The sequence below is a fragment of the Gouania willdenowi genome, chromosome 22 (genome assembly GCF_900634775.1).
Source record: "Gouania willdenowi chromosome 22, fGouWil2.1, whole genome shotgun sequence".
In the NCBI taxonomy this organism is placed as follows: domain Eukaryota; kingdom Metazoa; phylum Chordata; class Actinopteri; order Blenniiformes; family Gobiesocidae; genus Gouania; species Gouania willdenowi.
Genome location: NC_041065.1, coordinates 25,574,141 through 25,598,153, shown reverse-complemented (window position 1 = coordinate 25,598,153; position 24,013 = coordinate 25,574,141). Strand labels below are relative to the sequence as shown.

At 37.3% G+C, this 24,013-nt stretch overlaps 2 protein-coding genes across 6 annotated transcripts; one reads left to right on the top strand and one right to left on the bottom strand.

Moving 5' to 3' along the window:
• Positions 1-7,018, bottom strand: fam161b (FAM161 centrosomal protein B). Of its 5 annotated transcripts, XM_028438436.1 has the most exons (11): positions 6,740-6,946; positions 6,520-6,568; positions 5,792-5,888; positions 5,439-5,652; positions 4,930-5,366; positions 3,713-4,032; positions 2,032-2,150; positions 870-1,037; positions 692-791; positions 458-612; positions 1-217 (listed from the first exon to the last, which is right to left on the bottom strand). In XM_028438436.1, the coding sequence occupies exons 4-11, from the start codon at positions 5,648-5,650 to the stop codon at positions 136-138; spliced, it is 1,593 nt and encodes a 530-aa protein (XP_028294237.1). In that variant the 5' UTR covers positions 5,651-5,652; positions 5,792-5,888; positions 6,520-6,568; positions 6,740-6,946; the 3' UTR covers positions 1-135. The 5 variants fall into 5 exon arrangements, with proteins under 5 accessions (XP_028294237.1, XP_028294238.1, XP_028294236.1 ...); XM_028438437.1 differs by lacking the exon at positions 6,520-6,568 and having other exon boundaries at positions 6,910-6,959; XM_028438435.1 differs by lacking the exon at positions 6,520-6,568.
• On the top strand, positions 6,967-24,010 carry coq6 (coenzyme Q6 monooxygenase). Its single transcript, XM_028438441.1, has 12 exons — positions 6,967-7,331; positions 8,726-8,860; positions 11,278-11,336; positions 14,374-14,500; positions 18,888-19,018; positions 19,101-19,208; positions 20,113-20,175; positions 20,262-20,369; positions 20,958-21,160; positions 22,164-22,279; positions 23,184-23,350; positions 23,892-24,010. The coding sequence occupies exons 1-12, from the start codon at positions 7,145-7,147 to the stop codon at positions 23,919-23,921; spliced, it is 1,434 nt and encodes a 477-aa protein (XP_028294242.1). The 5' UTR covers positions 6,967-7,144; the 3' UTR covers positions 23,922-24,010.
• The last annotated feature ends 3 nt before the right edge of the window (positions 24,011-24,013 follow it).

The following is a 24,013-nucleotide window of genomic DNA, read 5'->3' as shown; positions in this document are numbered from 1 at the left end:
CTCATCTAAAACGAATCTGAGGTTGGGTGCCGATTGTGTGGGTGCGATGTGAAACGAATCCTTTTTGTGGACTGTGTTGTTTACAGCAGAGAAACCACAAAACAAACCCAGTGCCGCTTGAACGGTCCTTTCCGATCATGGCACGTCCTCCACTTTGGACTCAACGCTCTCCTCCTCCACATCTTCAATTTTCTCCCCGTCGCCTTGACTTTCTGCCCTGAATCAGACATGTTAGGTTAGATAATGCCTATAGTATATTTACATAAAAACTTTTTCTTGGCAACAGAATATCACTCGAGACTTTGGGGCCAGTTGGGAAAATTATGTGATTATGTAAAAGGCCAAACCACATAAAGTCCTTGGCTCTGCAGCCATAGGGTTATCCATAATTTTACCAGACACAGCGGCATCACAAAGAGAATGAGAAGAGGTTTCTAAAAATGCCCCGCTTACATACCCACTGTGAATGTCTCGGTCTCTGTCGCGGTCAGTTACATAGGTTTCGTCCTCAGGGGTGAGTGCTTGTCCAATTTCTTCAACGTATTTCTCCTTCAATCCAGCTTGCTTTAGTATACTTTGATATACTTGCTCTGCCTGAGCCTTTGCACATTTCTGTCAAGAGTTAAAATTATGCAGCAGAATGTTTAATATAATATTACATTGTGGAAAATCAAAGCTTAATGTCACGCACCTGTTTCACCTGCTGGAATAAATAGGGCCGTTCACTGACGCGAGCCTTTATTTCCCTTAGTTCCCTCATGTATTCTCTCATTCTTTGTAGATCCGCTTCCCTTTATGTGTGAGAAGATTACAGTCCTTTAGCAGAAATGATGTGCAAAGCAAATGGCCTTTATTATATAAGAACTCACCGATGGTGCTGGAGCTTCTTCTCATGAACTTCTTTCAAGCTGTTGTGTGGATCTAACAACTTTGCATGGAGGGCTATGGAACGCTTCATGGATTCTGTCCTGGATTGATAATCCCTTAACCACTGAGCGCTCTCCTGATTTTTACTGTCTCGCAACTCTAACGACTTTCTAATGTGGAGGAAAACATAGTCTGAGTGTCAGATGGCCAGAATATTTAGTATTTAAAATAAAACAAAATATTTAGTATTTAAAATAATGCAGTATATTTAGTATTTAAAATAATGCTGAATATTTAGTATTTAATATAATGCTAAATATTTAGTATTTAATATAATGCTAAATATGTATTGTTTAAAATAATCCAGAATATTTAGTATTTAAAATAATCCAGAATATTTAGTATTTAAAACAATCCAAAATATTTAGTATTTAAAATAATCCAGAATATTTAGTATTTAAAAAAGGCAGAATATTCAGTATTTCAAATAATGCAGAATATTTAGTATTTAAAATAATACAGAATATTTAGTATTTAAAATACAAAATATTTTGTATTTAAAATAATACAGAATATTTTGTTATTAAAATAATTCAGAATATTTTGTATTTAAAATAATACAGAATATTTAGTATTTAAAATAATGCAGTATATTTAGTATTTAAAATAATGCTGAATATTTAGTATTTAATATAATGCTAAATATTTAGTATTTAATATAATGCTAAATATGTATTGTTTAAAATAATCCAGAATATTTAGTATTTAAAATAATCCAGAATATTTAGTATTTAAAACAATCCAAAATATTTAGTATTTAAAATAATCCAGAATATTTAGTATTTAAAAAAGGCAGAATATTCAGTATTTCAAATAATGCAGAATATTTAGTATTTAAAATAATACAGAATATTTAGTATTTAAAATACAAAATATTTTGTATTTAAAATAATACAGAATATTTTGTTATTAAAATAATTCAGAATATTTTGTATTTAAAATAATGCAGAATATTTTTGTATTGAAAATAATGCAGAATATTTATTATTAAAAATAATACAGAATATTTTGTGTTGAAAATAATGCAGAATATTTAGTTATTAAAATAATACAGAATATTTTGTATTTGAAATGATAAAAGTTGGTAAAGTTATTTAACTTCACCTGATGGCCATCCCGCGTTTCCTCGCAGCATCTGTAATAAATGTGGGGAGTGTATCTGCTGACAGTGAAGAAAGCGCACCATGTGATTTGCTTCTATAAAGATGACTTCTCTGTGGTACCTGCAGAGGAATATGTTTGGCTAATCACACATTCTTGACAAAAAAATCAAAGTATTTGGTATGAATTTTAGTTTCGTCTTCTTTGCTGTTCCCGTTAAGTGTCAACATTGGATCCCCCTATCTACTGTATGTGGATGAGCATTAAGTTTCTGTATTCGTTGATCTCAGTGCATGGTTTCTGTGAGCTTAATGCATCCTGACACAAAGATTAAGTGATTCATGAATGATTTAAAGACCACAGTAAGTTTGTGGTGTTGGGGTTCAACTCTAGGCAGTATTTCATCCAACATAGATAGGATACTAGTAAATACATTTCCTGTTAGACGGAGAGACAGGCGCCGCAAAATGGCTGCCCACTGCTCCTCAGGGATGGGTTAAATGCAGAGGACGAATTCCGTTAATGTACTAACATTACATGGCCAATTAAAGGCGAAAGCCCCGATTTAATCTTAATCTTAATATGTTTGTTTGTCTACATGTAGTGAATACGTAAATCTTGAAATACATTAAAGGGAGACTCAAAGAAACTTTACTAATCACAAAGCTCAGTTAGGTATTTAGAATTATGAAAAAAATGCAATATTGTTTTTCTTCTTCTGTATACATTCATGTGTAGAGGTCATTTTGGGAATCGCCATTAAACTATCAAAAAAATTGGGGTTTCACGCTTGAAGTGAGGATAAAGACATCCACAAAGAAGTTGCTGTAAATCAACATAATGTGGGACTATAATTGTGAGGCTTGAATTTAAAGCTCATAAATCACGAAGTAGAGAACATTTATAGCAGAGACATTCCATCTGTGAAGTTTGTCTAATGTACTTTTTAAGTAGTATATCTACTCTGAACAGATGCGCAGATAGTGATGCTTAACAGTACGCTAGTTTGATGATACATTTTTGTATATTAAAAATATTTGTAATAAAAAAATTTAAAAAACAACACATAAATAATGTATAAACTAATTAAGCCCATTGACTCAGAAAATAAAATCTTTGTGGTTTGAAAACAAACTCAAAGATGTGCACATGCTGGAGTTACAGGAGTGAGAATTTGATGCAACAGTTACAAATTAATAAGTATTCAAAAGGTTTATACTATCCATGTACAACATTAAATCTTCGGGTAAAAAGTGAATTAATAATAATGTAACCTATATTAATCATCGTAGTAAAAATTAATATAAGAGTATAATGTATTGTAAATACATTGGAGTGAGTGTTTTTATTTGTTTTGATCAAATCTTTGATCATCCATCCATCAGACAGATCAGAGGTGAGAAATGTTATTAAAGTTGTGCAAAAGCTGCAACACATTGTAGTTCTGTTCTTTTCTGTGCCCTGCCACTGCTTTTTGAGACAGACCACATCTTTAGATTTGTTGCAAAAGTATAAAACAAAAGCCAAATGCAAATATTCAACACTGCCTCTTAAACGTTTACTAAAAATGCATTGATCTGATGAATGAAATTCTTCAAAATGATCATAAATCTGTACAGATCACAGTAAAACCAATAAAGATAGTCATTTAAATACCAAAAACACAGTATAGGAAGTGCTGTACCTGCTGTGAGTTTTCAGTGTTTGTCGTTCTTTTCCTCGCTGGAAGAGCTGCTGTCCTCAAAACAAAAGGTTGACACTTTGTCCCCGTTGTCATTTGTGCTTTCAGGAGTGCATCATTCTGCAAAGCTTTGTGAAATCTGCTGAAATCTGGCACTTCTTGAATAATCTTTGGCCTGAAGCTGGGCTTTTCATCCAGAAAGCCCATCTTATCCTTCCTGGTGCGTTCAGCAGTGCGAACTTTAGGGTTGCTGGTTTGAGATGCAGATGGAGCTGCTGCTGCTGCTGTGAAATCTTGTTTGCGCCGTACCTTGTTTATCTGATCTAAAAGGATTGATAGATGAGAATAAGACAAAATAGTGAGTGACTATGTGGTGTAGAGTCCATCTCAGAATGAAAAGCCATCAGTTGCAGTTTATTGTGTCTTCTTTTAAATATGTTATGGTTTCATTAATTCATTTATGGAAAAAATACGTAAGACTACACACTTTTTTTGCTGTGTCCATATTGATTGTCAACAACAGATGATCAATCAGAACTAATCATTTTCAGCTCGGGAAAAACAACTCCATCAAGTTAATTTTGTCTTCTTTTTTTAAAATAATAGGTTAAGGTTTCATTTATTCACACAACTTTTTCCAGGAAGTTTACTTTGATATTTGCTTTGATCTCCTGACATGTTTTGACTGCCAACTGTCAGTCTTCCTCAGAGGCATCTACTGGAATTTTCAACTCATTTTTACATTTCAAGCACTTTTACTCTCCCACACCTGGGACTCTCTTCTCCAGAGATCATCGAGCGACAAGTTGGTCACGCCCAGAAAGAACTCAGAAGGACACATCAAAGTGGATCAGTAGATGCCTCTGAGGAAGACTGACAGTTGGCAGTCAAAACATGTCAGGAGACCAAAGTAGATTTCCTGAAAAACAGTTGTCTGAATACATGAAACCTTAACATATTATTAAAAAAGTAGGCAAGAAACAACTTGCTGGAATTGTTACGCAGAAGTCAAGGAAACATCAAAGTGATCAGCAGACACTTCTGAAGAAGACTGGCAGTTGGCAGTCGAAACACGTCAGGAGATAAAAGTAAATTAACTGAAAAACAGTTGTCTGAATGAATAAAATATAATAGTAGACAAGAAGAACTTGCTAAAATCATTACGCAGCAGTCAAGGAAACATCAAAGCTATCAGCGAAATAAAATAAAAGTCAACCCACCTTTCAAATTCACCTCTGACGGGTCTTTTTTCTTTTTATTAATGATCTTCTTCTCTTCAGACTCGTGTTCCTTTACCTCTGCACTCAGTCTCTCTCTCTTCTCCTTTTCCCTCTGCTGAAAGCTGAAAGGTTTCTGCATGGAGAGTAAGAACTGAATCCTCTGCTCATGGCCCTGCTTCCTTCCCTTTTCTCTGAGCTCAACCATCTCCTGATAAACGGGCTGGTTGATGTGGTCGGGAACAGGGACAGCGCGGAACTTCTTCTGACACTCAGCCTCGGCCTCCTCCTCTTTGCTCTGCTGAGTTGTTTTGGATAACACAAACCGCTCGCAGTGTTTATCACCAGAGGCATTTTTGATTTTACTTGTTGCAGATACCACAGCTGGGGAGAGTGTCTTTGTCTTTTTGGGCCTGATGGTGTTTGAAAGTGATTCAGACCTGAAAACAGAGAGACTTGGTATATTTCATATGAAATAAGTGATTAGAGATTTTAGAGGGAAAAAAACATACTTAGTTTGCCATCGGTCTTCATCATTACCAGATTGACTTTCAGCCGCACAGAGGACGGCATTCTGTTCAATTCTCCTCTCGAGCTCTTCTGTCTGTGTCCTCTCTGCCTCCTGCAGCTGCTGTTTGAGAGTCTTCCTCAGAGACTTAAGATGCTGCTGGAGTATCAGCTCTGAATGGAGTCCATCCTTCAGTAGGTTGTCAACCATTGACATATCTGCCAGCGGACCAGAAACACACAGGAGGAGTTTTAATATTGTCTACGAAACACAGCTCATTTCAATTTAGACACAATTATTTTTTTCTCAAAGGACTTTTGGAGTATATTTTATTATGTTTCATCTTATTATGTATACCCGCTTATCCTGTACAGGCTCACAGGGGATGCTGGAGCCTATCCCAGCAGAGATAAGTTGGTCGTCACCAGCGAGACTTGAACCCACGATCCGTGCACTGAGAGGCAGCAATACACACCATATATTATTTATCAGCACTTTAATTTCTATTCTATTCTATAATGACTCCTATGCATATGCCCAATTTATCAATTTACAAACATCCTATACCATGGAAAATCCAGCTATTCTGCATCATAGTTACATCGATACATCTCATTTTATTCATTTCATTATAATTACATTTATTCTCTGCGCTCAGTTTGAAAGCAAAACCTGTATTTATTTTATGTATTTTTAAACAGATATATGTATTAGGTCATTACAGAGAGTCAAAATGAGCATTGTATTTATTAATGTTATTTACATTATTCATTTATTTATGTATTATTTATTTCTGTTGTATTATGTCTATATTGCACTGTTTTAGTTCATATTTATTTTCTTGTTTGCTGTTGAGATTCAAATTTCGTTTATATGGAAATGACGTTTTTATGAAAATGACAAAAAAAAAAAAACCTTGAACGTCGATATTTATGTTAATACATATCATGTCATTAGCCATGGAGGCTACAAATAGAAACATGTATTTATACATACTACCAAAGATTTTTCCGTTTGTACTAAATTGCTCGAAATAAATAAGTAAATAAAGTAATATGACAAAGTTATAAAACATCCATACTCACCTCTAAGCCCCGCCTCCATCGTGTAAAAACTGTCACTATGGCAACCAAGCTTCGGTGAAACAACCAGTTTAAAATTGGTCAAAGAATATATTAACCACGTTCTAAAACTAGTTCCTGCTAATGTAAACATGTATTTTGCTTTCTACTCTTAAATATGGATACATAATAAACGGAGAACACATTCAACGATTCAATTCATTTCAAACACTTCGTCTCAAACCTGTTAAAAAAGACGAGTTTTCTCTGCACCGGTGTATCCTTCCGCCCTTGTGTAGGTTCTCTAAACCTGTCCGATTAAACTATTGTATCCAGGATGAGTATTACGTCTTTTAAATCGCATTTGAAGCTGATAAAACAATTGTTTAACTTGCTCATTAATTTGTTTCGTACCGTCCGTGAACAGAGCTTCCTTCGTCAGCGGTAGTCTTCTGTGATTGGTGGAGAAACCGGAAGTACTTTGCCTGCGAGTGCTTGTAATGTCAACATGGCTGAGTTACAGAAAGGACGCTGCTGCTGTTGTTGTTAGGACAGTGTAGGGGAGACTTGTGTGTGAGAGGACTCACACACTCAGAACTGGACTGTCTATCGGTGTGTTTTGTTTCTGTGAAGACAGACGGAGACTGCCATGCTGCTGAAAGTGAATTTGGCCGTTAAAGGACTCGGTCGCTTTTTGGTGCGAGGGAAGCATTTGTCCTGTTCTGCATCGATCATCAGTAGAGGACTGGTGTGTGCTCAACATGGACACACTGGCGTTTATGATGTTATCATATCTGGGGGAGGGATGGTTGGATCTGCAATGGCTTGTTCACTAGGTGAGTGCCATTAACCCTCGCCCCCAACATGTGACTCCCCCACCCAGAAAATATATCAGTCATCATCTCTGAGTCTGAAAGCAACACATACATTACAAGATCCTGTTCAAATGTGGTCTGACACCTAGTCCACATTTTTAAAGTAATATACACTGAATTTAATCTCACCCCACACTCATCTTTAAGGGTTTAAAACACAATGGACCTGTCCTTTATTTCTTGGGATATAAAACTATTGTTCTTTATGCAAAATAGCAATCTTTAAACTATACATTTATTTCACACCTGACTAGTCATTAGTGATTTGAACACAGTCCATTTTAGGGGTTTGCATTGCCATGAATTTAATAATAATAATGTATTTGGTTTTTATATAACACATTTTTATAAACACTCAAAGTGCATCATGTTGATGTACATCATTCTTTCACTCCACACATGGTGGTGACAGAGGCGAGGCTGCCATAATCCGCCATCGGTTTTTACGACCACCACCAACACATTCATACTAGGCAATGTGGATAAAATGCCTTGCCCAAGGACACAATGACAATGGCTTGGATAGAGTGGGATTCGAACCCTCAACCTTTCAGTTAATGGACAACCCACTCTACCACTGAACCACGGTCACCTTTATCTGACAATATGATGCGATTTGCATGTCACGATACAATATATCCCGATACTAAACAATACAGTATACCTTGCGAATAATCGAAATATAAATAATTACAAATTTCACCTTATAAGTAAAAAAAAAAAAATGGTATGAAATACAATTTATTTCATATTTTTTTCCACTTGTGAGATTAAGTAAATGGTAACTAACTTTAAATCTTGCACCAATATAAAAAAAAAAAAAACCTAGTGGTATGATGATCAAATGATCAAATCAATGTACATCGCTAAAGGCTGATCAAATTAAAGGAAGCTGAGACATAACCAAAGTTGTTTACTAATGAACCAAACATGTTGAAGCCCAAAACTTTTTTCCAATTTTAAGGGGCTAGCATGTCCACCATATACGATATATAGCATTTTTTTTTTGTATATTCTGAGAGAGTAGGTGGAGTTGTATTACTTTACCAAATTTCAATTTCTCATGTGATGTAGTTCCGGAGATATTGGAAGCTGAAAATGGAAGAAAAATAAGGATGGATGTGACACATACACCCCTCACTAAATTGGCCACATCTCAAAAAGTATTCAACCGGTCAAACAAAAAATGCACAGTGTGCCAATTGAATAATCATGGAACAATTGGTAAAAATTGCAGAGTTTTTTGAGACCAAAGTCTCTTTATTTGATTAGTTATACCTTGGCCTTGATGACAAAAGGTCTAACCATGTTTTCCTTGTGTGTCAACATTTGAATGGGTTTTTTTTTTTTTCCAGGCATGGATCCAAATCTGGAGGGAAAAAGGATCCTGCTTCTCGAAGCGGGACACAAGAAAGTCATGGACCGGGTCCCAGACGCGTACAGCACCAGAGTGAGTTCCATCAGCCCTGGCTCGGCCACCCTTCTCAGTGGTAAGCTACACTACTGCAACCTCTCAAAGCACACCAAGCCTTGTAATGGATAACAGAGAATCTATAAATGCACCATTTAACCACACAAACAAAAATTCAAAAGCTATGGTTTTTATGTAGCTTCCATCATGTTGTAATTAAACGGCACCCACAACGTAAGCCAGGGATCAGACTCACGTCAGGTCAACTGAGCTCAGCAGAAACATATCTCACCTCAACTGCTCTTTAGAGTGACAGGTCAACTGAGGTTTTTATTCCTCTGCACTGTTCGTTTTATTTTTTATTTTTTTACAACTTCCCCAGCTGCAGGTTAAAATGTCAGAGTACATGGAATGGGAGGGTCAAGGTTTTAAGAAGCGTGTAATTTCAGCTAAGCTCAATGAAATCGGCTTTGCAGCTCTTTGTCCTAAATCGCCCTCGTATATGTCGGAATTATATCGTAAAAAAAAACAACCTTTAAACTTGGATGGTAGGCTTACGGTTTACACAAAATTAAAGGCAAGGATCCATCCTGCCATGTATTCACCATTCAGATGATCAATTGAGCACTAACGCTACAGTCTACTTCATTATGGTTATGATTTCTTCTGATGTTCCAGTCAAATCCTCTTGCAATAGTTAAAGCTGCTGGATTTTTTTTCCCCATCAGATAAAGACAATGTTGGCCTCATAGATCAATAAATCAAAGATAATCTCCTTGAAAAGATGTAGAATGTTGAAATTGCCACTCGAAAGTTTGTTTTGATCTTTGTTGTAAATGCTTTGTTTATTGACGTTGTCAGAAAGGTTTCGTGCATTGTGGGATGTGGCGTCCCATAGACAATGCATAGAAGTGTTTTTACTTCATTCTTCCAATTTCTTGTGTTTGCCCCCAAACAAACTCTGCCAAAGTGACTTCTCAACACATTTGTGGTGTTTTTTTTAACTGAAAGTTGTGCCAAAACAATGGCAGATTTTATTTTTGAGGTTTACACAGAAAGATCCAATTTCAGCCTAAATTGATAGGCTGGTGGAGTGAGTTGATATCACAGGGAATACCGGGAACAAACCAGAAAAAAAAAAAATAAATATATAGTGTCAAGCCAATCACTGTCTGGTGAAGAATCACAAGACTTCAGGACAGGACTCCACAACCCACAATGCAATGTGCAAAATCTTTCTGAAAATGTCCAAAAACGATGGAAACAAACTATTGTGCAGCAATTTCAAACCTTTTACAAGTGATTTTTGATTTATCTGATAGAGGAAAAAAAAAAAATCTCCAGTAGCTTTGAATTAAATGAAATCCAGTTCATTGTATTCTATCTGGATTCTGATCATCGTCACATTGACAGCCATGTCAATATGGGTTTGGATCCAACAATAACATACCAGTCTCAAATCCATCAATTAAAAGCACATATTCACTTTAATCTTTTTGCAACGGCAAGTCAAGCATTATTATTAATTTGCCAGATTTAATATTGCCTATACACCTACCACTGTTTATATATATTAAAAACAACGAATATCCCGCCTAGATATAAAATGATAAACACATATGAACTAAATCAGATTAGAAATTATTGGGGGGGAGTAAAAAAAAAAAAAAAAAAATCAGATTTAAGTCAAAATTAAGTGCATTACTAAGTCAAGTTTATTTATATAGCACATATCATGTACAGGACAATTCAAAGTGCTTTACACAAAATAAAGAACAGGTATCTCAGTAGATATAGCACACTATCAAAATTACATTTAAAAATGAGGAAAAATCAAAGCAGGTAAAATAAAAATCAATCACTAAATCAGGATAATATCGAATTAAATAGTGTGACTGTGGATTTAAAGCACACACATTGCGAAAAGTGTCAAAGGCCAAAAATAGTCAATGACAGTTTTAATATTTCTTTAATAAAGTAGTTTTTTTAAGCCTGTTTTCTTCATATCGTACTCTATCTCTGTTTTTTAAAATGTTAGAACAAGAGAATATCTCACAGCAACATAAAAATTTCTCTATGACAGAGCTAATAAATTTTCATATGTCATCCTTTCAAAATCCAGTAAATACATGATTGGTAAATAAAAGAAAAGAGGCTCTTTAAATATTTGTTCTGTTAACTACTGTTTTTAATGTGGATGAGGAGGCTTTAACAACGCTTTAACGCTGTAGGGGAAAAAACAGTGCGTCCGAAAAGTATTCACAGCGCTTCACTTTTTCCACATTTTGTTATGTTCCTTATTCCAAATCTTATTAAATTAATCTCTTTCCTCAAAATTCTATACAAAATATCCCATAATGACAACGTGAAAGTGTTTTTTTTTTTAGATTTTTGCAAATTTGTAAAAAACATCCCCATAGCCTTATGCCGCCACCACCATGCGTGTTGAAGTATTGTTTGACTAATATTACCTTTCATTTTTCAATGTGCACACAGGTATTGGAGCTTGGGATCATATCTCTAAAATGAGGTGTAAACCCTACAAAAAGATGCAGGTAAGTCGATCGCCTGCTTTTTATTTAACACGTAAACCTAGAAGAAACGCCTCCGCAACACGTTGCATTTTTCTGTCACTTTTGACTTTTTCTTTCTGCCCATCTAATTTAGCAAAGCCTGCTGTATGTGTTCCTGTCATCCATCAATCACAGCACTGTGCAATTTGCGGAGAGAAAACTTGGTGACACCAAGGTTCTACTCAGTCTGTCGGTTTAATGAACAAGACACAATACTCCAAGCTATCATTACGTATATGATATGTAATTGCTTTCAAAGACTGTGGTTTCATGTACACATTTTGTTCATTCTTTTGTACTTCCTGCATCTTAAGCAGCTTTACACTGCGGCACGTATGAAGAAAAAAAAATGGCATCTTTAAATGTTGAAAGACGCTCTGAACTTCAAGGTTTTATGAATTAAAGCCATGATTTCTATTAAGGATAAATCTTTGTGACATTTTTTTTTTGAAGTGGTACCCCCCCCACCCCCAGCCCCTCAATCTTCTAATTATAAAGTTTCACGTGAACAACGAGAAGATGAAAGATTAGCAGAGCGAGCGTTTACTCTAAAGAGAAGCAAGCGCCTCATGGCTGTGAGTGCAGTGTCGTGTGATGTGGTGGATGTGTAGCAAACGCTCAGCCGCAGGGTTTCTCACTGGGCCAAGGATGTCATCATGCAGTGCCTTCCAGTGATTATAGTCGTTCACCTCCCCCATTATACCTTCTCCCAGCTGCTACTGTTCTGGCTTGTTTGTGCCCTGGACTTCAGTTATATACGAATGGCATATAGCTCTGGAAAATATGCAATATGCATTCAGTCATTTACACACATTCAATGTGTTGCAGAATGCAATACCAGTTTTTATGTCAAGGAGATAAATATTTCCTGAAAAACCTTGTCTGAATAAAAAAAGCCTCAACTTCACGTACTGTTCAATAAGAAAACAAAATGAATCCCGCTGGAACAATTTTAACTTTTGGAGCACTTTTTGAAAATATGAACAAAAGTCCATAACAAGAGCACTCAGAAAGCCCCCAACATCTGCCAAGCGCCAAAGATCCTCTTGGCCAATTCCTGATCTTTCACACTTTAAGGAATCCTCCACTGTTTTTACCAATGTGGCCTAAAACCTTTGAAATCCCCTTATTAGAAGATCTATGCCCAACAAAACTCAGCATATATGGTCTATAGATAAGTATGAAAGAAGTACAATACAATAAATAACATAGCTTACAATAAAATTCATGTAAGACTAAACTGCCTGTGTTTCCAGAGGCCAGACATATCTATAACAGATTCTCTTAAGACTAATTACTGCCAGCTATGCATGTTTTATTATTGCAATGAAATAAATACATTTCCTTGCATAATTGTGACCATCACCAGCCCTCCCTAAAGAAGGGTATGAAAAACTTTATTAGAGGGAATACCATAGAAATAGAGCGCAGTATTACACCTTGGTGTTGGGGGGGAGTTAGGGTGGGCCCGTGGAAGGAGTCAACTATTTTGTGCTGAAAGTGTATGTAGGTGATGCTATTGTTGCCTATTTTTTGAAACTGATTCAGTATCAGTATATTGATTTGGATTCTTTCCAAAATGTAATGGACCTCTACGTGGCATAAGGCCTATCCTTCATTAAAACTGTCAAAAGTATTTTTGACATAATCCTGCTACAAACACTAGTGAAAATCCTACCTCATTGGTGGTAGTAATTAGGCTACATATTATTTAAATGTGGGATGTATTTAAATATTCTTGATGTGTATCAAATAAACTGCTCCAAAAATGTCTGACAGCAGGTAATATTTATATCCATCACATGTCTAAAAGATTAAACTGCCAATAATAATAATGCAGAAAATCCTATACAAAATAAGCATTTTCAATCAAATGGATAAACATAAAATTTAAGGGAATGCATTGGTGACACTCCCTCATCATCAATAATACATGTTGGTGTTATCTCCTGTTATTTTCTGTCTAACATGTGCATTTTATTTTGTAAGTTTTTCTCCCCTTCCCCACAACAACAAAAGCATTAAATAAAAGCATATTGCCCGCCTATTGGCACTGACTCCTTTGGCCCAGCTCTCACTGTATCTCTGGGTAAAAACTAGCTTTTATCATCTGCTACAGTTCTCCCCATTTTCCAAACAATAGTAAACAGATTAAAATGACTTCTGTGTAAAAGAGATCTTTTCAAAAAAACAAAAAAAAAAAAAAAACAAAGTTAAGCTCCACAGCCGCTCAGCAAATCCCCCTAGCACCAAAACAGTGACCTGTTAAAGAGTTTACATCTTAAATCAAGCACAGACAAAGTTTTTCCCCACTTTCTACACTATAAAGTTAAACCCATGTGTTTGTTTGAGTCTTTCTCCAGAGGTAATAAGTCATTGGACCCGAGAGCTACATCATTACACCCCGCATTAAACAAAACCAACCCAATTTTTTGGGCTGGTCTCAGTAAATCTTTCCTCCCAACCACTTATCACAAGCTGCAAACCCACAGCCATTAGTGGTTTTTCTGCAGGGTATCTCCCCCCACTACTTTATGTCAAGCAAGGGGGAAGAGAAAAAACAGTGGAGCAGCAACAGCAGCATATTACTGCAGAATGATGGGCTGTGTCACCATAGTTACATCCCAGGAGAGGATTAACCTTGAGCAAACATTTTTCACCCCCGCATGTTTGACTCCGACAGCACTCTCAAGGCCGGAATACCAGTAACCTGAAATTACATCTCATTCAGCCTCTTTCAGTTGCAGATCAAACATTGTGCATTTCCCTCCCAAAAAAACAAAATCCATTTGATCCTCAAGCCCCCCCCCCCTCTTCGTACATCCATGGAAGCGGATGTTGGTGACCCTCATCATTCTGGCTTTGATGCATGCTGGCCTTGCCAAGCTCCAACAGACGCTAACAACTTTGATGTGTTCAGTGGAGTAGAGCAAGCACGTCTCTGCCTGGCTATATATAGAGAGGAGATACATTTAAGGATAGAGCCGTAGACCGCACACGTAATGAGTCTCTCATTTAGGTTTGGGACGCCTGCTCTGATGCCCTGATCATATTCGATAAGGAGAACCTGCAGGACGAGATGGCTTACATCGTGGAGAATGACATCGTTGTGGCTGCAATCACAAAACAGCTGGACAGCCTCACCGGTAAGAACAGTGTTGATACTAGTGGAGGCCAAACGATAGGGGATCTTTAGGACCGATGCCGATATTAGGCGATTCTAAAAAAGCTGATATCTGATTAATCCGCTGATTACCGATAGATCGGTCGATAGCCGATCTATTAAAAAAGAACGATGATATACACAAGACATCTACCTATAAAAGCAAGAAAGGTCTGTGTGTGGAGTGAATATGTCCCCGACGCGGCGTCTGTCCAACCTGAAACTTTGCCAACAGCTGATGCATGTGTGTGAGTGTGCCAGGATATACATGCTGAACGCGCACAGAGCCGTTTAGAGAGAGAGTTGCGACTTTGGTCTTGCAAAACGTTTATTTTTCATGGTACTTCCGGGTCCATTTTTTTTTTCTCTCACCAACCTGTGACGGATTATGTGCATGCGCGTGGCTGATGTGCGTACGTGTGTGTGTGTGTATGAGAGAGAACCCACCGAGGCGCAGGAGGTAGCGAGTCTCACACACACAAGGTATTTATAACAAATATATACTATGAGTAAAATAAAAAAAAACTAAACAATATTTATACAAAAAGTACACAAAATGACAACAGAAATGCACAAAAAGGCTCTAAAAACACACAAAATGACTCCTAAAAAAATACATTACAGAAAAATACACCAAACAACAAATAACTCAAAATACACAAAAGTATTTATACAAAAAGTACACAAAATGACAACAGAAATGCAAAAAACTACACCAAAAAAGATACAAAAATACACAATTTCTTACTAGAACCACAATCACACCACAATGGCAACAAAAAACAATTATACAAAAAAATGCACAAAAAGATACAAAAATACACAATGATTCCAAAAAACATACATTACAGAAAAATACAAATGAAAAAAAAATATAAAAATGAGTAAAAAACAAAAACATCATGTGCATGTCCCATAGAATTAAATCAGGGAAATGGCACACACTATTTTACTTTGCACCTGCAAATAAACCCCTTTTTAACAATACAGAGTAGAGTATGTACATCTCTTTGTACATCCAACCTTCAAACACATACTCATTTGGCCATAATTGACAACTCTACTTAAGCTCCTCCCACTATATGAATACATACTTCCAACAGGCACTGTACTAGTGATGCACCAAAATTCCGGCCACCAAAAATCAAACATTCAAGTAAATAAATCAAATAAACCAAATTCACTTCAATTCCATCAACATAAACCAAATTTACATCATGGAGCATGTATATTAGTGGAGTCAGTCGTGTAAAATGTGCATGAGTGAAGATAATGTGAGTGTTGTAAGGTGTGAACAAAGCTAAAACCTAATATAACCCAACATATCAAAGTCAAACCGAGGTGTGGTGTGTACCTGTGTGGAGGTCAGAGGAGAGAGTGAGTGAAGGATTCTGGGAGCTTAAATAACCTCAACACACTTAGCCCAGGTGTGGGACATTACCCAATCAGCAGGCTGGAACACTGAGCAATCAGCCATGCCATGCCATGGGCATCACAACCCTCACTCATTCCATTGTTACTCTCTATAACAGTGTTTCCCATGTACCCCATAGCTTTTATTTCTTATTGCATGTACCCCTGAGCTCATCCATCCATCTTCATACCCGCTTATTCCCGTTTATCAGGGTCGCGGGGTTCTGCTGGTGCCAATCTCCGGCTCTCAGAGGGCGCTGGGCGGGGGTACACCCTGGACAGGGTGCCCCTGAGCTCATGTTATATATTATTTCTTTGAGTAATATGATTGAGACATCTCACCAGACAACCCTTCTAGCTCGAACAAGGTGAAAAGGTGCTTATTTTGAATGGTGCCCATCTGTCCTTGGCCTCCTTTTATAGGAGGTGGGAGGGTCCCTCGCGAGCTGACGTACTTCATCGCCCAATCAGGATTGGCAGATTGAAAAAATGCTTCTGGAGGAATACAGATATGGTGTACATATTACCAAATTACGATACAAGACAAAGAAGAAGAAGCAGAACACTAATAAATCAAAATATTGAGCTTTAATTAGTGACACTGCCGCCATAAGGACTGTAAAGCCAGGGATAAATAAGAAAAGGCTAACTTATGCAAACAATTTCAGGAATACGATATATATTCACTAATAAAAGTGCTCGAATTGCAAACATTTAATATGGATAAATTGAAAAAGGTAAGGATAGAATAAAATATAATTGTATAAACAATGAACTAGTGCACTATAATGCAGAAAGACCATATTTCTATTCAGCAAAAAAAAAAAAAAAAAAAAAATACATCAGTTTCACAATGTAACACGGCCAATTAATCGACTGGGCTATTGACCAATTCTGTGATAGCTAAAATTGTGCCAGTTAATCAGCCCCACTAATTAATCATTTGGGCTTTAGACCAGTGTTTCTCAAATGGGGGTAAGTGTACTCCTCGTGGTATGCAATGGCACTAAAGGGGGTACTTGAGAGAGACAAAGAGAGGAAAATTAACAAATAGTCCCCCCAGGCCTGATACGACCGGAAATTATAAAAAACTTTTGAAATAAATCTTTTCAGGAGCCACTAAATCAGTGTTTTTCAACCTTAGGGTGCTTGGGGTGCTTTTTTATTATTATTCTTTTTATTTAAAAAAAAAATGAAAACAACACAATCTTCAACAACTGTATTTCTATACTTTCACTTTGTGAAATATAAATCTAGTTAAACTAAAATGCAGTAAAAAAAAAAAATATATATATATATCTGAGTTCAAACATGATCCAAAACTAATTCTGGAAAAAAAATGTTTTGGGGTCGCCAGAAATTCTTGATATCAAAATGAGGTCACGATCCAAAAAAGGTTGGGAACCACTGCACTAAATACTGTTTTATTCCACTTATTTACAAAATAGGATAATTGAAAATGTGTGTTATCACTCATTAATTCAACTCAAAGGGGTACTTGAGCCGAAAACGTTTGAGACCCACTGCTCTAGACTATACCATGAGGAACCACACAGCTGATTATTTCTTGTTCCATCTGCCTGACTGTCTCTCAGTTTGCAAGCCAATGCCTCCACTGTTATTCCATCCTGTCCTCAGGTTTGGTTTATTTGTACTTCTCTCTCTGGTTAAAAGAAGAAAAGTGGTTCCTGCAATTTCAATCAAAACCTGACATTTTGGGAACTGCTGCTGTTCCTTCCCCACACTCTCCGAGGACACGTGACATGGTCCAGTGACCTATTTAAAGCTACCATGTGCTCCCAGGGTTTCGCCACCTCTTTAGTCACCAAAGTGCTAATGGTGTTTAGCGACACACTGCTGTTGACGTTGGACCAACGTTTGTGAGGTGGACAAAAAATAACTCGGCTCTGCAATGTGATTGACGTTTTAAAATTGCACATTTTATAATAAGTCTTTAGCCTTTAGTGCCAAACAACAGATGTGGTGGTTTGCAGCACGTTTTTTGGCCTCATGTGCCTGAGTCCAAATCATCCGCGTTCTCATTTTAGCCATGGTGTTGTTCTGCTGCTGTACATGAAAAACGTGTGCCTTCCCAGCTGTTTTCAATGTAACCCTGCTATCCGACAATCCAAACCTGTATTTGACATTCATGTTCTAGGAACCAGTAGCAGTTCTGTGGACAGGTCTCGCTCCAACTCAGCAGGATGTTTTTTTTTTTTTTTCATGTTTCAGGATGTCCAGCTGTTGATATTTCCAGGAGTGTGGCAAATTTAGCACACACACACACACCATGCTGGCAAGTGTGTGTGTAGCCGTGTTTTTGTAGATATTAGCTGGTGAACTGTGGTAGACCGCCACGATTAGGAAGCGTGTCAAAAGTTAACTCATTCCAGCAAGGAAAAAACTGTTTCATGTGGTGGTTTATAGATTTTTCTCTGTTTTTGAGCCATAGTGAAAATATCCTACTGAGTGAAGGACTAGGGTTGAGCGATATATATCGATATTCAAGATATATCGAGTTTTCTATTTTGGCGATATAGAAAATTACAATATTGTCAGTATCAATAGCTTATTTTTTTATCAAAATACTGGTTTTAGGAGTCGCTGCTTTTACTACTTTTTACTACAGTTATGTTCATAACCCAGACCTTCCCCTAAACACCCAAACTAAAAAAACTCACTCACACATGCTGTCGAAAAAGCCAAAAGTGGCACATATTGTGCAGCTTTTTGTTAATAAATGAGCCTCTTTCTGGTAAGACTTTATTTGAATTAAAATTATCAATATTTATATTGCCATTTTGAGAAAAATTATTGAGATATGAGTTTTGGTCTATATCGCCCAGCCCTATTAAGGACTGACTTTAGGGATTCCTTTAAATTCTTTGGTTAAAATAGATCATTTTTGTTATTGTCAGGCTTTATCCACCAGTTGTGTGTCTTTTCTTGTTCCTTAGATAACGTAGAAGTGAAGTACAGGACTAAGGTGGTGAAATACACCTGGCCGACGCCTCCCCAGGCATCAGACATCGTCCCGTGGGTGCAGGTCACGTTAGCCAATGGAGAGACTCTTCACACAAAACTACTGGTCAGTTTCATCAATCACTCGAGCGTCTTTGCTTTGTCCTATATTTTTCCAAGTTCAAAATGGTTTCTCGTCCGTTGTGCAGATTGGTGCTGATGGACCGAACTCGATGGTGAGGCGGGAATTAGGGATACCTACAGTCAAGTGGAATTATGACCAGTCTGCTGTGGTTGCTGTGTTGCATTTATCAGAGGTGAGACATTGTATTGCTGTTTGGGTCATCACTTCCTTATTAAAGTTAATAAAAATATGAAAATACAGGAAGTACCGGTACAACTAAATAAATGAAAATACAGATCAGTTTTCTGATAGGAAATGGACAGCTCATCTCCCTTTGTTGGTGTACATGTAGCGTAGTGAGAAACACCAACATCCGCTTTTGTCCTTTCACAATAAGAGCCCTGGATATAGGCTGTAGACGTGTAATCAAAAGATGTGATGATACAATATGATTCACGATTTGCATGTCAAGATAACATATTCCAATACTAAATATGATATACATCGCAATATACAGTATAATTTAATAATGGTATTATATAAGTAATTTCCTATTTCACTTTTAAAAGTACAAAATACTATGAAATACATTTTATTGAAAAAAGACATTTCGAGAAGAAGTAAATGGTAATTAACTGTAATTCATGTACCACTTATCATAGTGTCAAATTACATTTTTCAAAAAAGTTTAACTATTCTGATTCTGTTAAGTTCTTAAATTCTTTAAAAAAAATAAAAAGTAACCACATGCATCTATAAAAGTGCCCAGTATGTTTTATGAAAATAATGCAGGTAGTTTAACAAGGTCTGATATGACACCTAGTGAAGGTGTGTTTGTGCTATACATATGTTAGCGATATAACGGTAAATGTTTTTTTTGTTTAAAAAACAATTTGTAAATTTTTTGGATCGATACAATAATTGGGTCGTGAAATATCACGTTATATCGCCGTATCAGTTTTTTCTTACTCTCTTATTAGATAGTTTTATAAAATTAATACATTTATTGACTTTATATGTATTATAATGAGTTGTGCCCCTTGTAATAAAAATTAATTTTGATAAATCAAATGGTCTATCATTTTTGTTTTGGACAGCCCACAGAGAACAATGTTGCATGGCAGCGGTTCCTCCCAACTGGACCTATCGCAATGTTACCGGTAATTCATCACCAAGTCCTGCAGTTTCACCCTTTTTTAAAAGTATCGGAAAAAATTGTAAAACATCCACACTTTCTCCACCGCAGCTATCGGACACGGAGAGCTCTCTGGTGTGGTCAACCAGCCATCAGCACGCTGAGGAGCTGCTGCAGTTAGACCAAGAAAGCTTCGTCGATGCCATCAACTCAGCTTTTGTAAGTGTGGAAACCTTCAAACAGCTGATGCAGCGTTCGGGTCGGCTTTCCCAACTAATGATTAGATGTTGCAATGCTATGGGTTTGACTCGCTCTGTGACTCACACAACAGAAGTTTGGCCAAACTGTACACAACCCTGGTGTTTCCAGTTACAGGAGTGATGTACCTATCTCTCTCTTTTTCTTTGTGTTTGAAGAAACATTCTTTTTTTCCCAAGCTGCCTATTTTTACTGTTGCTGCTGATGGATGGGGTCACCACAGTTGAGTCACGTTTGGTCTTGGGCCTGGTTTGCTAATTAAAACTGTGGTGTCCCAGTGTCGACCATTACTGCATGGAATGTTTTTCAAACACAGCTAATTCAACTGCATGGCCTGGCCGGCATCTTCTTTTAATTAGCCTGGCTATCGCCTGCCAAACCAGTCGGGGAAGGGAAAAGAAAAGCACTTTCAACAGCCTGCAGTTCAGCTCCAGTCAGCTAATTTCTTTGTCCACTTACAGGGATTTTCTCTATTTTTGTTTTGTTTTATAAGAATTGACTTTGTGACTCTCACTCCCGTGTCCTCGCCTGTTTTGTGCTCTCTGACAGTGGAGTAACGAGAACCAATCGGAGCTCATCGAGACAGCCGGCACAATGTTTCGCAGCGTGCTGTCTGCGATCATCCCGTCTGCAGGTTCACCTCGACAGCTCCCTCCAAGCGTGGCCGGAATCGTTCCAAAGACCCGAGTCATGTTCCCTCTCGGCATGGGTCACGCATCCGAGTACATCCGACACAGGGTTGCACTCATCGGGTAAGATGAAGGCAATGAGAGCAGAATATTAAAAACTGTTCATTCAAATCAATCACGATGCATGCAGACGTACAAAACTACAGAGACAGGCTGTGTTTAAGTGGCACACTCCGTACTATGCACTACAAACTCAATGATTATACACCATCTACTATACTACTATAAGTATGGTTAGGATGATGACTGTTCCCACTGAAATATACTTTCATGTTGCCCGAGATGCATTTTGAACCCACAATGACAAATGTTGAGGTTTTGTTTTTTTTATCTCCCAACATGTGCTCATCTGATCCACAAAACACGAGAAAACATTTTGGAGATTTTCAGAGACCCTCCATTGTGCTACTGACTAAACTTCCGGTTCACTTCAAAACAAGAGCCCTATTTACAAAAGCGTTAAAAACTGATTGAAAACAAAAAGAGGTGCTTTTGTTTTGAAAAGGGAATGTTTGAGTTTTAGCTTGAAGCAGGTCCCAGGACCACTTTACGTTCCGCTCATAATGCATCATGGAGCGGTTGAGTATGACTAGTGTGCCCACCATGCATACTTAAAAGAGTAAATAAAGTATACAACCGGGTATTTCTCGCATGCTTAAACTTTCTGTACTATCTAACGTGAACTGACATACTCATTTTGACATTAGACATAGTATGAGTAGTACGTTAGTATAACATTTTGACCACAGCCAAAGGATTCCTTAGCTTGGCTATTAGCGCGTAAACAGAGTGCAGCGTTAAACTTCTCCCACAGCTGAAAATTATCAGTTCTGATTGAGAATGCAATGATTGATAAGCAAAAAGTGTGTATTCTTACTTAATTCCTTAATATCCCACACTATTCTACACTAAATTAACTTCCAAATCATTGTTTGTTTTTCTTTAGCTTGTTAATAGTTCACCTGTAAACCTAACCGATCTGAAATAACTGAAAACTAAAAAGCTAATTAACATAATGTTGATAAATCTAAAGCCATGTGATGGACCTTTCTTTTTTGTTCTCCAGGGATGCAGCTCATCGTGTCCATCCTCTGGCAGGTCAAGGAGCCAATTTGGGGTTTGGGGATGTGGCCTGCCTCACTCAGCTCCTGAGCCAGGCGGCCTTTAACGGAAAAGACTTGGGTCAGTGTCGGTTCCAAACAGGAACAAATGCTTCAGACAAAAAGGGTGGTTTCTCCTGAGCTTTTTTCCATTGGCCCAGCTCTAACACATGCTGTCCATCTCAACTATATAAAGCTGTAGCTGTTCTGACATTATTAGGTATTTCATGTTTTTCTGCAAATTCTGCCAGGAACTGCATGAAAGCTTTTGAAAACAAGAAATAAATCTTCAGCCCATAAGAAGCTTGATTTAGAACCAATTTTGTATATATTTAACAGAGGTGGAAAGAGTACCGATATCTCCTACTCAAGTAGAAGTAGTTACTTGATTGAAATTGTACACAAGTATAAGTAAATCATACATAAAATACTCCAGTGCAAGTAAAAAGTAGCTCAATTAAATAGTACTCAAAGTAAAAGTTGCACTCAGTAAACATCTCATGCGTAAATTTAAGAAGGAAGAGATGAAATCTTGCACAACTGGAACACAAAGGCATCTGTATAAAATAACAGGTTTATCAAAATTAAATTAATAATAAAAAGTTATCAGGCTCTAGTATAGCTACATTTATGAACTTTAAAACTGAGAAAATAACTGGCATTCAATGTTGTTTTGGCACCGTGCATTACGTTTAATCTGGTTGGTCAGCTATGATGTGATGCATTTGATTGTTGTCTGATCATTTCAATTTTTGTAGTTTCACAATGTCCCTTGATTATTTTAAAACGAAAAATAATTTACTCAGTAACGGTTGGGTGTAGAAATGTAACAAATTGCTTTCCTTCTTTTAAAATGTACTTCAGTGAAATATACTCAAAAAAGTACAAGTTCCCATAAAAGCAAGTCAATTTCAGTTACGTGGGTTCTTGTAATCTGTTACTTTCACCTCTGATATTTAACTCTTACTTGCTTGTGTCCTTTGCAGGATCACTGCAGCACTTATTACACTATGAAACTGAGCGCCAGAGGCATAATTTGCCGATGATGGCGACCATCGACCTGATGAAAAGGCTTTACTCCACTAACGTTGCTCCTGTGGTTCTCCTTCGCACCTTCGGTCTCCAAGCCACCAACATGCTACCAATGCTCAAAGTAAGCTCCGCTCTCCTCGGCTTTATGACCTGACCTCTACTTAGATAATATCCACCACCTGTCAAATGTAAGCCCCACCCCCAGCATCGCCCCACCCTCCGCCCTCCTTTCTGATTACACAGAGCTTTATTTTAGCGGTGTCTATAATTTCCAGGGTTTTGAACCTACTACTATGGCATCTAAGTTTAGCCCCCAAATTTAGTGTTACCAAAAGTGTGTGGGTGGGGTGCATGGCTGGCCCTGGGGCAGTGGACAGTGGTGTTGGCTTGTGTTTTCACACCCCTTTTATTACCGACCACTCGTGAAATGACTTTATTCCCCACTAAGTCATTGAAATCAACACAACTGTAACGAGTTGTAAGGGCATTTCCCAAAGGACACAAAGGAAAAAAAGTGATTACTTTTCTTATTTAAAGCTGCTGGTTTACAGGTTCCTTTCCTGGTTTCTTGATAAGAGGTCTGCAGTACCTTCATCTATGCTTCAAAGGTCACAGAGTTTCCCCTTTAAGATCTTTTTTTTTTATGTCTTTTTTTCCTGCAGGAACAGATTGTGGAATATGCAAGCAAATGATCAATCAGCGCAGATGTGACCTTTGGCAAAAACCTTTGATGGTGAGCTTCAAAGTTTGTAAAACTTGTGAATAAAACAATTAAAATTTACAT